Genomic DNA, 13,948 nt, shown 5'->3' on the forward strand with positions numbered 1-13,948 from the left:
AACGATAATCTTAGAATGATTTATTACTAAATTTAAAGAGAAATTCATCAGCAGTATAAATTTTAACAAACATGATGATTAAAAGCATACACAGTGCGTAACTGCACGTCTTTGGAAGGTTTAAAACATCTTAACTCGAAGTTCATATTGCTGGACGTGATCCCAAATATCTGAAGACATTTCAAAATGAACATAAATTATTAACAACTATAATATTTTAGTAAATGGATAGTAGGTTTAAAACAGGGACATTTTTTTCCCAATAAAACTATCTGTTTGTTTGTTTGTGTAACAATGTTGTATAAGTAAACAAATTACTATTTACGATAAAATAAAAAGTAAACATCTTAACACATGAATGTTGTATCATCTTAGTTAGAAAATGACATATCACATAAAATATCACAGGCAATAATTGGACGGAAACACTGACTTCAAACAACGCGGTCGATAGTGGGACAAACATAACCTAGAAGCAATGATAATCATTATAAGTCAAAGTCAGGGGAGATAACATCGACTGTTACTCTACATTATGAGTTTACTTCATATACTTGGTTCCTGCTAAGCGCGTCCCATTTATATTGATATTTTATGATAATATGCATATATTTGTTGGATGTTTGTTCAGTGGAGAACATAAAATGAAGGCAATACTTATACAATTATTGGCTATTTCCTTAAGTAAACAACTAAAAGCAATACATGTTTTTTTATTCAGTATAAAACTATTTTAAAGTTGCCAAGCAAGTCTTCGTGTGGACCACTGGTACTCGTGGTTGCACGCCTCACAGCTCATGACTTCCAAATTAAACAGCATTCCATGTCGTGCGCTGTTTCCATCTGCCTTGGCTGAAGAAGAAGAGACCTTTGTGTGTGGCTGCAACACATAATGATGTAGGTGGTATTAATGTGAGGTAAAATAACCCCCGATTTATATAGAGTGTTGCAGGTTTTAATTGTACATAGGATTAAGGTCGCCTTCTAGCTTAGAGCTAGAGGGAATTTTCCTTTAGCTCAGTGGTAGAACGTCCGACTAGAAACCTGTAGATCGAGGGTTCGATGCCCGGTTGAAGCACACTTTTCTATTTCCTGTTACAAGAGTATCAAGTACATATACAGGATCACAGTGTCAAATGTGGACATATTCTTTTAAAAGTTTGATAACTTATAGATATATACGATTCTAGTAAAGTATTGAACAAAAGCAACTGTTAGATGACTGATTAAGAAATTGATAAAAGTTATAGACAGTAAATATGATACTCTTATTTGAAATAATATCGATATTGTTTCTTCTTATATCCATGTGAATAAAAAAGGTTATTTTTTTTTTCTTTTTGCTGTATTTCGTTTTGATTTCTTTTGGTTTTACCAGCGGATTTTATGTTTGTATCAAATGGAACATGTAAAACGGAACTTTCGTTAAAATAGTGAAAGAATTCGGCATCGCTAATCAAAAGATTAGATAACAAAGAACTTGCTTAGGAAAAGTAGTAAAAGTGATATTCATATTAACCCTGTGAAATGAACAGCAATTGTAGGCATGCGCTACAAGTAAGCTACATTTAGTTTATGTCAGATTGACCGAAGGGAACTTCTGTTTCTGTGTGGCAACGAGGCTATACGAACAGTAGTAAGATATTCCATTTCATCTACGATACAAGGTATAGGATAGAGACTGCTAGATGCTCTTATATTTTAAAGAAGAATTGTTCATTATTCAATTGAAAAAGACAGTTTTACACATGTAAGGGAAAGACAAATGATCGCATGCGTTGACAAATTCTCACCTCCCCAGTTTCCCAGTTGGTAATTTGTGTGTGGTTCAGATGAGTTTAAATCATCACTGGACTGCCAGCCGATAGGTTTCGAGAACAGGAACTCATTGTTGTCTTGTCCAGCATCTCTCGACGTGAAGAATGCATCTAAATTAACAGTGTCCCAGTTGTCGCCGTCATTGGTACTCATCAGCATTGTTCTCTTGTTCTTGTGCCAGGCATACATCCGGTCTTGTGTCTTATCGTATCCCAGCAGGCAGCCCACCACGTCTGATAATTCTGTATAAAATACCGGGAGGAATAATGTTGTGGGCGAACAATAACACGGAGTGTCGGATAACAAAATTCACCGACAATTACAGATAAACAATGATAGTATTCCCCTTATACTTATCCCGTCGCATGTAGTAGGTTACTGATCCAACACTAGCGAATCACTGTATTTTTCTCAAGCTGGTATTACATTTGAACAATGTCTTAAACTTCATTGTAGATTTTAAATAAAACAAGTCTGCTTACTTGTAAATGTGTCGCCGTCATTCGACCGGGCACATCCGATTCGCATCTCTTCCGTGAATACTCCGTCGCTGAAATCAACACGATACGCTTTTAACAAGAAAGCATGAAATTATATACTAAGGCATACGTGAAAACCATTTACAAAATGAATAGGTAAAACACACTATAACTACGATAAAGTGTTACATGAGACTTCACACTAGATATAATTTAATTATATAAAACTATATATCATGGATACATTGTACAAGGTTGTAACAGTATACCTGGAAATTTTCGCCTTTATCGCCTTCCTTAACGAGGGCGAATTTATCATTACAGCGAACATCAGAAAACAACATAATAGATATATTAATGAAAGAAAAAAAATAAAACTTGACGAATATGAATTTCATTAGCGAAGGGTGAAAGTTTGATTGGGTGAAAAAAAATCCCCTTATACAATATATCTAAAAATATATATTAATTTGTGTACGTACGTTACCGGAGTGGCGTCACAAAAATGTAGGGACGAAGTCTTTGTGTTGAGGGCCATGCTTCGGAAGTGAAACTCTGTGTCAAATGAGTGAAAAATGAGCTAAGAAATATTGCCTGGTTGTGTTTGTATACAGACTAAGTGTACACAGACTAAGTGTAAGATAAATGAATCTGAGGTCGTATTCACGGAACCATGCGCAAGCTCATGCATGGATTTTGTGCTCGAACCAACTTTCTTTTAAGTCGCTTAAATCATGTCAAACGATCAAAGAGTCAAATGTAAACATTGAAAACAACCTTTTCTTTTAAGTCACTTTAAAATTCTCCCAAAGCATTGATAAAACACGATTTGTTTATTAAATAAAATCAGAAAAAGAAATTAGGCTAGAGCACATAAGCTCTGCCTGAGCATGAAAATGGTTTAATGAATACGGTCCCTGGTAGATTATGATTTTTTTTCCAGATACCAGAACATTAAACTCTATAAGTGTGGTTACAAGCATGGGAACATCTTTCTTTTTTGTCATATTTTTTGCTGAACTGAGGAATATCGAACTATCAACGTTTCCAAATATGAGAATATCGTTCTACTGTTATCAAAGTAACTGAATGTGAGAGAATATTAAACAATTATTTACAACAATTTCAAATATGAGAAAAGCTTACTACAGAGAAATTGTTTAAAATCCCTAATAGTTGTTTGAGGACAGCTTCATAAGCTATTTTAGGCATCCTTGTGTTGATATTCCGTCTTTGCGTATTGCAGAGTTATCTTCTCTTGGGGGCAGGTATTGATTGTTACGTCATTGGTTTGTGTGAGAAAATTACGTCGTTTTCTCAAAAAGTGATGACGTTACTCTCACAAACAAGTGACGTAACAATCAATACCTCTTCCCAAGAGAAGATAACTCTGCAATACGCAAAGACGGAATAGCAGCTGGTGACACGATATATAGTTTTTATATATAGTTTTTATATATAGTTTCATCCAATAGATTTTATCCACGTGCTATCCACTGGGAAAGTGTTATTACGACGAAGTACTGCTTGATAATCAATGTTATATTTATATTTTCAAATAGTTTGCTGATGATGGTTTTTTAATCTGAGGGCGTCTCACAATTATTGTTACATGTAGTATTTTAAAATTATGTTAGCACACACCACAAGAATGGTATCATGGTTTCTAGATGATTATGTTACCAAAGTTTTAAGATGTGAATATACATTAAACGATGTTGCCATCATTTTAAGATGTGGGATAACATACCTGGTTGGGTTGGCTGATACTTCGTCACAAGGTTGCAGATTTCTGAAATCAAGAAGTGCATTTTTTAATCATATGTGTTTCTATGCAAACACATTTTTACGAAAGCATGCATTTCTCTTCGTTTCTGTTTAATTTAAACGGAGTGTTAAATTAATAAACTCATATCTACACCTGTTTCCACAATTGATTTTAGTGGTCTTTAATAATACGATCTTTTCTATAATTACACTCCTTGACACCAGATATTTCAGGAATGACGTATCCAAAATCTTTTCAAGATAAACATAATCACAAATTATTTCAGACAAACTTAATTTTAGAATTCATCGCTCGCTACCATTGAGTTTTGAAATCCTATAAAAAGCATGATATCGTTTACAGATTTGTATAAACGTTTTTCAATTACCTTATTCATTTCATCGACATTCGATGCCAAATAAATTTTTGGCAATACCAAAATATTTCATAATGGATTCTTATCAATTTCTGCAGTGTGTTTTTTAACATAGTTTTACAAATATAATTACTACCGTCATGGTACTACTGAAATACGTCGACAGTCGACCCAGTACGTATTTTCGTCGTATAGCTTCGAATTAATTCTTACCGGTTGCTGTTATATCGCTCGACTTGAAACATCCGATAAACTCAAACTTGAGCCCGATCTTGGCCATGGCGGTACCCGCGGTGTCCGTTAAGAGATATATCCGGATATATCTGGCTGGAGTAGGTCTTCCTGGTCTCACCTCGATTGTGTCACTGACTGTGAATTTACTGCTTACTTCGATCTTAAAGGGAGACAATCGTTGAAAAATTTACAAAAAAAAACACATACAAAAGTTATACACATTTACATGTTCCTTTTGAATAACAAATTTAGAGCTACATAGGATATCTGTGGGGTATATATATATTATAACCTATTGTTGACCAACACGGTCTAAATACACTTAAACGGTACCCAAATTTTACTTTGAAGTTGACAACACCGTTGCAATAACGGCCCCTAAATATTTTTTGCGAAATGGCGATAATTAACGGGGCGACGTAACGAAGCTTATGTCACTATGTCAGGTTGCTTAAAAGCGACTTACCGTTGTTTTACGATAAATATCTTTAGTTTGCTGCGGAATAACGAAATGAAACTTATGAACCATCATAAAATATGTATAACAATAACGTTGCCAAGCCCCATTGTTTCATGGCTTAAAACTATGTATGGACTACAATAACAGAAGCACGCCCCGTTTTGTTTGACAGTTGTGGACCACTTCGGCTACATATAGACAACAATTAAGGTTCCATTAAATATTCCTAGGGCAATGTATACGTACCTCTTCGGCCTTTTCATATGCCGTGCCGTCATTACTGTAATACAGTGCGATAACGTTAACAGTATCAGGAAACTGAGACCTGTTTCCGAGCTGCATTATGATCTTGGCTACAAGGGTGATGTTTCCGAAGTAGACTTGGAAGTACCGGTAGGGGGAGAGAGATCCACCGCGTACGAAAGGTGCCCAGGCTAAACAGAAGTAGATTGTACAGCTTTCAGACAACATGTTCGTCTGTTCATGAAGGGACTTATGTGTCTTAGACAGTCTTTGTTAATAGCGACTTAAAATCATATTAGTAAATACAACACAACAATTTAGACAGCACTACTGGAACTTTCGTTCTTGAGCATAGAATTTATTCCCAAATGCTATTTTATTTGCCAGTGAGAGGAAGATCGCTCAAACTAGCGAACACGAACCCTAGGGGTATTAATCTACACACATGCTTATGAATTATGGTGTTATCATTTGATTTAATATCCTCAAAGAAAAAGTTACTTTCTTTCACATTTTTTCTGCGATATTGATCCTTTAACCTGAACACTGTTGACGTGCGATCAAATAGAATTATGACGTCACAAAAGAAAAAAAAAAATGGATTCAAAATGTCCCAATTTTGTATATCAAAAACATCCTTTGAAATAAGTTTACGAATACAAAAATAAAAAATGGGTATTTGATATTTAAAATCCAACTTACGTTCAATTTCTTGCATAACATTTATGGAAATCGTGACGATTTTTTCAATTCAGCTCTCAATCTGCATATGGTTATCAGCGAGAAGAGGGAGATGTTGGTGTATTTAATCGTAAACACGAACAGAGAAGCTAAAGATTTTTTTTTTCTGGTCGTAAGAATAGAGATTGGAATAATACAAATGGTAAAAAGAAGAAGAAACCTAATGAGTTTTTTGTTTAACTGGTGGTTAGTAAGAGCAAAACGTTACCAGAACTTCTTTTGCATTGGCTGTATTTGGTCGGAAAATCGTTGCTTAAACTTACTAGTGTTTAAACTTAACAAAATTTCCCTTGTACCGGCCGTGTTTGGTTAGAGAATGGAATCTTAAGCTTACCAGTGCTTAAACGTACCAGGATTTTCCCTGAACCGGCAGTGTATGGCCAGGAAATGGTTGCATAAACTTACCAGAATTTCCCTTGTACTGGCCGTGTATGGTTGGGGAATGGAATATTAAACTTACGATAATTCTCCTAGTACCGGCCGTGTATGGCAGGGTATTGGTTGCATAAACTTACCAGAATTTCCCTTGAACCGGCCGTGTATGGCGGGGTACTGTCGATCACTCTCGAAGGATGAGGCAAGCTGACAATCCTTGATAATGCCCGTCTCCATACCCATGATATCATTGCAGGCTGTGGCACAAAGAACACAGCTCGTACGTCAAGTCAATAAGATTTTCATGTAACGCATTTGTTTTTCATTTTAATTATATAACCTGATCTACATTTAATGTATGTTATAACTGACGAGAGTGAGACTTCTAAGGTAGTAATTCCAGACGCACATAACATCTATATGTATAAATTGTATGGCACAGAAAAGGAGAACTCGAGTTTCCAAATGCTGGTTGGAATGTAGGGGTGAAATGGTTGAATTGTAAAAGGTTACATGTAATGTGACTTTTCGTCATAATTAATCTCATTTGAATTGACCAACTGACAATCCTTGATAAAACTGTCTAGGAAAAAAGCTATGACCAAGACATCCGATCTTAAAGATTTAATATAAAGACTGAAAATTAGGTACTAAAACCACTTGATGTAGTTTCCATCTAAAAAAATGTTAGAAATGTGGATTTTCAGGTTCATGATTTTAATTCTCACATATCATTTTAGGAAATCATCAGCAGAAAAAATCGGATTTCTCTGAGGCTACATCTGTCGATCATCACACATTTCACTGACATGCTACTATTGCAGCTTTCAGAGACCTCGAACACATGCTACTATGACTTAGCAATCACTACATTTTAATAACTATGACGTCAGAGTATGATCAATTAATTGTTGTTTGTGACTTTGAAATCACGTGATACATAACGAAAACCTATACTTACAATCGTCCTGCGTGACCTTAGCGCTGAAGCTGAGGACCTGTGTCTCTGTTGTTAAGAAGGCGTCACTGGCTAGTGTGCTGCCCGATCTCTGATAGACGTTGCTGCCAGCCTCCATATATACGGTGGTATTGGCTGGTACGATGTCTATTGGCACCTCCACCGAGTTGTTAGTCTCAAGTAATACCGTGAATGCAACCGCGTTACACAGGAGTAGGTCTCCGAACTGTAAAGGACATCCAATTTTAAGCCACGACTGTAGACATCAGAACAATTAAGGTGTTCAGCAACACGTATTGCAAAATATAATATTAGCACAAGCTATGTTGTTTCTACAGGCCAGTGTAACATTATCAATATACTATCAGGTCAGTGCAGCAAGTGATGGTTTTATTGACTGCCTTAATGTGTTCAAAACATATATACGCTTCACAAACATATAAAAAGAGCCTGGTATAAATGAGTGTATTTTCCTCTCCTCGTCACATATCAAAAAAATGCAATGTAACGGTGCAAATAGCGGCGCTACCGATGTATGTGTAACACATGTAGATACCAGTAATTAGAAAAGTGAATGTCAGTTACCATACGACTATCCGAACATTTCAAACAGCTAATCGCAATACCACAAATTAAATCTGATCTAGACATAACAGTTATTGAAATAGTCAATACAATATCTACAATATCTTTTTTTTTTGTTAAATGTTCAAGAAAGATTCAGGAAAGAAAAACACATTTACACTGTTTACAAACTTTGTGCTAATTTACCCGTACTTCGATGTATCCCTTTTCGTTAATAATCTCAACTGGAGTGACGTTGGTCTGAGTCAGGTTTGCGAAGAATAGGTAGGGCGGCAGGAACATAAACAATGAGGCGTTAACAGCTCTACCCGAGGACGTGTTGGTGTGAACGATCACGCCATCTATGAAGATATGAGTGCTGAAACAGATATTGAATAAAATGTAGATATGCGCCATGAAACAGAAATTGAGTCAATGCAGAGATGAGTACTGAAACAGGGATTGAGTCAGTGAAGATCTGAGTACTGAAGAAGAGTTTGAGTCAATGTAGATATGAGTCATGAAACAGGGATTGAGTCAATGCTGATATGAGTCATGAAAGATGGATTGAGTCAAAGTAGATATGAGTTATGAAACATGGATTGAGTCAATATATATACGAGTAATTAAAGATGAATCGAGTAAATGTTGATATGAGTCATGAAACAGGGATTGAGTACATGTATGTTTGAGTCATAAAACAGGAATCGAGTCAATGAAGAGCTGAGTACTGAAACAGGGATTAAGTCAATGTAGATATGAGTCATAAAACAGGAATCGAATCAATGAAGAGCTGAGCACTTAAACAGGGATTGAGCAAATGAAGAGGTTTGTAATGAAACAGGGTTTGAGTGAAATTGAGTGAAAGTGATTTTAGTCCTGCAACAGGGATTAAGACAATAAAGATTTTAGAACTGACAGAGATTAAGTAAATATAAATCTGAGTGATGAAACAGGATTATTGACAATGTTGTTAAGCGCCCTGAAACGAGGATAGAGTTAATATAGTTTTGAAGCATGAAGCAGGAATCGACCAATGTTAATATCACAACAGAGATAACGGTAATGCATAGATTTACTGGCATTTTACGTGCAAAATTTCAGTCACTGTTAACATTTTGTACATACTCGTTTGACAGGGTGCCGTTAACATCGGCGGTGAACTCTAGTTCCGGTTTCTCGCTGTTATCTCGGATCACTCTTATCTTCTGTTCACAGAGAACGATGATATTTGTTACCATGCCACCAAAACTGATGGAAAAGACAGCATTGTGTTCTGCCAGTTCAAAATCTGTCAACATGAGATCAACCTCCAAGTGGATACTGTCATCACCGTCAGCATTCGTCCCCTTCCGGTATGACAGACCTACACAAAAAGAGCAAAATGGGTGAAACACAGAAAACCGAGGCGTGACACACGATGTGTTTAAATACTAAACACCGCTATCACCATGACACACTTTACTTGTATCTAGGGTATAATTAAAGACAATCGACGCATCTGAGAAGCTAACGGAAACTGCTGATTAAGATGGCAATGTGTTTCGATTGTATTAATGTTTGCCGACGTCATATTATCGATATACAAAATACTTGTGGACTCTTTATAAAGTGTTATAAACCTTTCCTTCTCGCTGAGGCAATATTGCCTGGAGGTACTTTTCAAGTGAACTATACTTGCAGTTGATTAATCAGCCTCAACATATCTAATCGTCCTACTGTTAAGCCATAATGGTATAAGAGTTGTAGAAGTGTGTCGTAAGTGAGGGTACATGTGATATGTCCCTCATTATCTGTGTATAGTAGATACAAGTACGATATAATCCCTCTTTACCTACGATCTACGTAAGATCAGCGTGTAGAAGGTCAAAATAAGGGATATAATTCCTCCAATACTCTGTGTTGTAGATAAAAGTAAGAATACGGGATATGGTTCTCGTCTATGACTGAGTGTGGTAGGTATGAGTACGGATGTTTCCCGTCTATACATGAGTGTGGTAGGTATAAGTACGGGATACGTATCCCGTCTATACCTGAATGTGGTAGGTATGAGTACGGGATACGTATCCCGTCTATACCTGAGTGTGGTAGGTATGTGTATGGATGTTGTTTCCCGTCTATACCTGAGTGTGGTAGGTATAAGTACGGATGTTTCCCGTCTATGACCAGGTGTGGTAGGTATGTGTATGGATGTTTCCCGTTTATACCTATACCTGAGTGTGGTATGTGTGAGTACGGGATACGTATCCCGTCTATACCTGAGTGTGGTAGGTTAGAGTGCGGGATATGTTTCTTTTCTCTACGTACCCGTGTGTGGTGTTTTAGAGTACGGTATTCGTTTTCTATTTTACCTGGGTTGGAGACGACATCCAAGTCCACATATCCCTGGTCGATCTGGCAGGTACCTTGGGAAGAATTTAATACTGGTGTGAAGGTCTGGTCGAGCGCCTCGTCCACGTACAGACACGCTATGTTACTTCCGGTACCTTTGAGGCGGATGTCCTTTACCAGGGCGACCACGGAATTGTTGGCGAGGGTGTCCACATCGAACTTCACTTTAGAGACGGAACCAGGATTGATGTTGAACACTATTGGAAAGGTTATGATCGCACCAATCTTCATGTCTATGATATCATCTGTCAGGTTCACGTACAGCGATGTCTGATTCGTGTCAATCGTGTTCTGTAGCAAAAACATACACAATGTATAAGATAACTTACAGAGAATCACTATTTAACAGGAACAAAAACTATTTAAAAAACCGTAACGCGTCCATTGCTATACTTAGGCAAGTTCTCTATCCAAATCATGTTTCCTTTTCCAGACACCATCTATGATTTCATCTGTAGTGGAATATATATCTATTGTATAGTTTTAAGGTAGCCTTTCCCTTAATTGTAGATATGCAAACGACTTAATTTGAGCTCATCTAGCACAAAATTCGGAGAGGTCAAATCTGTATATAAAATATAATTTAATATAATAGTCAGTTACTTCATGGAATGAATCGCGACAACATTGGCAGACGAAAATGAAATTGAGCTATATTCAAGATCACCAGGTGAACGTTTGTCTGTTTATGATGATCAGCCCGTACAGGCATGGAGTGCATTGCAATTTGTGAAATGAAATCACCTCGAATTATTTTGAAGATGGCACTCTAATAGGTTTGAAAAGGTCCTCTGAATAACTTAGAGGCATACGTTAGCACGCTTAGATAAAGGACCTTTATATGGATGACATTGTCCCGTTTTCAAGATAACATGGGTCAAATATGAAAATCTCTTCAAGGATTTTGCCAAAAAATATTGTTTTGAAGGTAACTATAAAGATGAAATGGAGAGTTTTGAATGGTGTCGTTTTGGTCTATGTTAGCCATGTAAAAACTGAAGTTGGCGCTCTGAGTTACATTCTGGGGATTGCAATAAAATCACTTAATAAGTAGTAAAAACAATGGTGTGTCCACTTCGTAAACAGCAAAAAGAGAAAAGGCAAGAGAGCGGGAAGGAAAGAAGATGGACATATTCGTAAAACACACTAAAACATAGGCTTCTGCCTCTTTATCCCACCACGCGTCATATTCAACACAATCCACACGTACCATTTATCTCGCACAAAAGAGGAAGACTTGTTATAAAGATCCAAAATGCCTAGAGTAACACTATTTCTGAACGATTGTTAACTATAAAAGTAATACCTTGATCCCCGTTTGATGTCAAAGGGGTCCAGTTTGTTAAAAGCTTTATGCAACTACAAAAGATGTATGAAGTCTGACATTATGATATTGTACCTCCGTGTACAGCTTGCTGGTGTGACAATACTCACGTTGTACTTAGGATCCAGTGTATCGGTCTGAGTGAGCTCCACGTTGGACACAAATATCTCGAAATCGTTGTTATTGATTGCCACGTGGACTGTGTGAGTATCTCCGGCCACGGCGGACGTGTTATGTAGCAGCTTAAAAATGCCCTCTACTCGAATCTAAAACCCAAATCATATACTGGTAACCCTCTGTCGGTACGTATGAATGTCATTGGATACATGCTACTTAATGAACGATTCTAATCCATAAGGGAACTGATGAAAATTATGCGATGTGGTGAAGCAATTGTGAGTTCTGAGATAAAATTGAATATTATAAGGATGAGATCCAGTTAATAGAGTATAGATCGCTCTTGACCACTTACCCTGTTTGAAACCTCGTCCGACTTCATAGCCGAACTACATATGAATCCTAAGTATAATGTAGCGATACCATTGTAGTTGGAGTCCGTCCTGAAAGTATGTGATAATCTATTTACAATCACAGAAAAAAGCCCAGCAATATACACACCATGCCAACAAGTATGGTCAGCTATTTTAGAAAGTGAATCGGTTTTTATCAATGTTTACAATTAAGCAACATTGTGATAATTGATCAAATTGACATAGGTCCAGTGTGTGAAATATCAAAAAGCATTTTACAATTATATAAACTTTATTCTAAATACATTAAATATAAACTTTATTTATTTCACAAGAATAATGGAACAGGTTTCTTCCATCCGTCCATATTAATCACTCTTGTCTGGTCTTGATGGAAGCACGCAGAGGTCATTATTTGGGAAATCGGTGTGGTCGGCCAGGTGACCGATCTGGGAGTCGAACCTGGTCCGTCCGGGTTAAAAGCGAGTGAACTATCTACTGGGTCACCCGATCACCAAAAAGAGAATTATTTGAGCACATGCAAAACAATAAGAGATCTTGTTTGGCTTACTTCAGTAAGTTATTTTACCAGGTTATAGGAACCCAGTTCTACTTTGAGACAACGGTGGCGATATCAATAAACAGTAGTAGTAAGGGGACTAACCGAATGTAACTAAAGTGGGTCACGTTGACCTAGTTTCTATTTATAGTAAGTGAAGACTTGTCTATTTATTAAAACCAAACGCAATTCATGTCTGTTCGTAGGCTAGAACAAAGCTGTAACGTGAAAATGATGACGTTTAATATAATCAATATATCAGTTAACATTTAGGGGGTCTTATTTTATTTTTTGCTTACCTTTTTGTTGGTTTGTTTGTATTAAACTTACTATCCCTTTTTTCTACGATAAAGATAGTCATTTAGTGTTGTTGTTTTTATCTTGCCGTTTTTTCCTTTTTGTGTTTTGCTTGAACTTACCGCTTTTCAAAGGTTGAGTGGATCTCAGTTTTGCGTAAACACGGAAAGTTCTTGCCGACTTCAATAACGGCTGCATCGCACACCTCCATGAAACCGGGATGGGCAGTGGGCGAGGTGAGAAACTTGACGGTGTACTCCCCGGTCAGGCTCTCGGGCAGTGTCATGTCCAGGATGAAGCGTTTGGCTTCGTTATGTGCGATGTATGTAGTGTCGTTTTGGTCTATGCTAGCCATGTAAAAACTGAAGTTGGCGCTCTGAGTTACATTCTGGGGATTGCAAAACATTCACTTTATAAGTAGTTGAAACAATGGCGCGTCATCTTCGTAAAAGGCAAAAAGGGAAAAGAGCGAGAAGGAAAGAAGATGGACATATTCTCAAAAACATACCAAAAATTGGCTTCTGCCTCTGTTATCCCACCACGCGTCATATTTAAATATCAATAACAGTTTTTAATCAAAAATACATTATTGCAATGGCGGTGGACTTAAAGTGAAGGGGCGTGTCAATTTTGTAACAGAATTCAAATATGATGCGAAATACAAAGATAAACAATTTGTTACATCCGCCAACTCTTTCTTTTACTCCGACTAGATTTTTTATTTCTTTTTTATGTTTGTGAATCAATCAGTTGTGATTGAATTATAAAGATAAAATGCACTCTGAAATTCCCACGATGGCCCTAGGGGCATGGTAGTCTACATTTTAATTTTACGGAATTCTTATGTTGCCTTCGGATTCCTTAAAGGAGCGTTAAGGGTTTGACGCTCAC

General features: G+C 36.9%; 1 protein-coding gene across 2 annotated transcripts in view; it reads right to left on the bottom strand.

The window, feature by feature from the left end:
- Positions 1 to 13,948, bottom strand: part of LOC110448839 — a 40,673-nt gene continuing 26,725 nt past the window's right edge. Inside the window, exons 13-27 of one of the 2 annotated variants that reach the window (XM_021495301.1) lie at positions 13,180 to 13,445; positions 12,204 to 12,291; positions 11,842 to 11,997; positions 10,368 to 10,698; positions 9,145 to 9,382; positions 8,224 to 8,395; positions 7,456 to 7,678; positions 6,635 to 6,751; positions 5,382 to 5,569; positions 4,655 to 4,835; positions 4,048 to 4,089; positions 2,780 to 2,852; positions 2,301 to 2,368; positions 1,794 to 2,060; positions 1 to 880 (exon numbers count right to left, since the gene is read on the bottom strand). In XM_021495301.1, coding sequence (XP_021350976.1) covers positions 810 to 880; positions 1,794 to 2,060; positions 2,301 to 2,368; positions 2,780 to 2,852; positions 4,048 to 4,089; positions 4,655 to 4,835; positions 5,382 to 5,569; positions 6,635 to 6,751; positions 7,456 to 7,678; positions 8,224 to 8,395; positions 9,145 to 9,382; positions 10,368 to 10,698; positions 11,842 to 11,997; positions 12,204 to 12,291; positions 13,180 to 13,445 — 2,481 coding nt within the window. In that variant the 3' untranslated portion in view covers positions 1 to 809. The remainder of the gene's footprint in view (positions 881 to 1,793; positions 2,061 to 2,300; positions 2,369 to 2,779; positions 2,853 to 4,047; positions 4,090 to 4,654; positions 4,836 to 5,381; positions 5,570 to 6,634; positions 6,752 to 7,455; positions 7,679 to 8,223; positions 8,396 to 9,144; positions 9,383 to 10,367; positions 10,699 to 11,841; positions 11,998 to 12,203; positions 12,292 to 13,179; positions 13,446 to 13,948) is intronic. The other variant, XM_021495302.1, reaches the window with a different exon arrangement.

The sequence above is a fragment of the Mizuhopecten yessoensis genome, unplaced genomic scaffold (genome assembly GCF_002113885.1).
Source record: "Mizuhopecten yessoensis strain PY_sf001 unplaced genomic scaffold, ASM211388v2 scaffold4359, whole genome shotgun sequence".
NCBI classification, from domain to species: domain Eukaryota; kingdom Metazoa; phylum Mollusca; class Bivalvia; order Pectinida; family Pectinidae; genus Mizuhopecten; species Mizuhopecten yessoensis.